Here is a 412-nt window from a genome sequence, read left to right as displayed (position 1 = left end):
AGGTGTCAGAAATCATATAGCCAATAAAATTATCTCTTTTTTATTTATATGAATATCAGCCAAATCTATTTTAGACTCATACATAATGATGCCTGATCTCATTTACGATGCAGTGCAAGGCCAAATTGCAGAGAATGGCATGCAAAATCCGGGGATATTTCCCTCTGTTCACTTAGCCAAATTGCAGAGAATGGCATGTTGCATGCCTGTCGATGCTGTTGCCATACCGTTGCAGAGATGTTGCTAATGTCTTTAAACATTGCAGGTCTACTTAGATAAATCATCTCCAATGTTCACGACTGCTGGAGTCCCTGTGCGAATCACGTGTGAAGCTGGCCTGAGCACACCGGCAGCTGAGGTTTGTTTTGGAATAGTTTTATTTGGATAATGATTTGCATAATAATTTAGCAAA

The 412-nt window shown here is 39.6% G+C and overlaps 1 protein-coding gene across 7 annotated transcripts in view; it reads left to right on the top strand.

Annotated features, from left to right (window-relative positions):
* The window catches only part of LOC119593064 (irregular chiasm C-roughest protein-like), a 46,047-nt gene that overhangs the window by 33,650 nt on the left and 11,985 nt on the right, over nt 1–412 (top strand). For all 7 annotated transcript variants that reach the window (XM_037941976.1, XM_037941973.1, XM_037941969.1 and 4 more), the window contains exon 4: nt 266–358. In XM_037941976.1, coding sequence (XP_037797904.1) covers nt 266–358 — 93 coding nt within the window. The remainder of the gene's footprint in view (nt 1–265; nt 359–412) is intronic.

The sequence above is a fragment of the Penaeus monodon genome, chromosome 31 (assembly GCF_015228065.2).
Source record: "Penaeus monodon isolate SGIC_2016 chromosome 31, NSTDA_Pmon_1, whole genome shotgun sequence".
NCBI classification, from domain to species: Eukaryota; Metazoa; Arthropoda; class Malacostraca; order Decapoda; family Penaeidae; genus Penaeus; species Penaeus monodon.
Note: the sequence above shows the minus strand (reverse complement) of the source record. Positions and strands in the feature narration are given on the sequence as shown.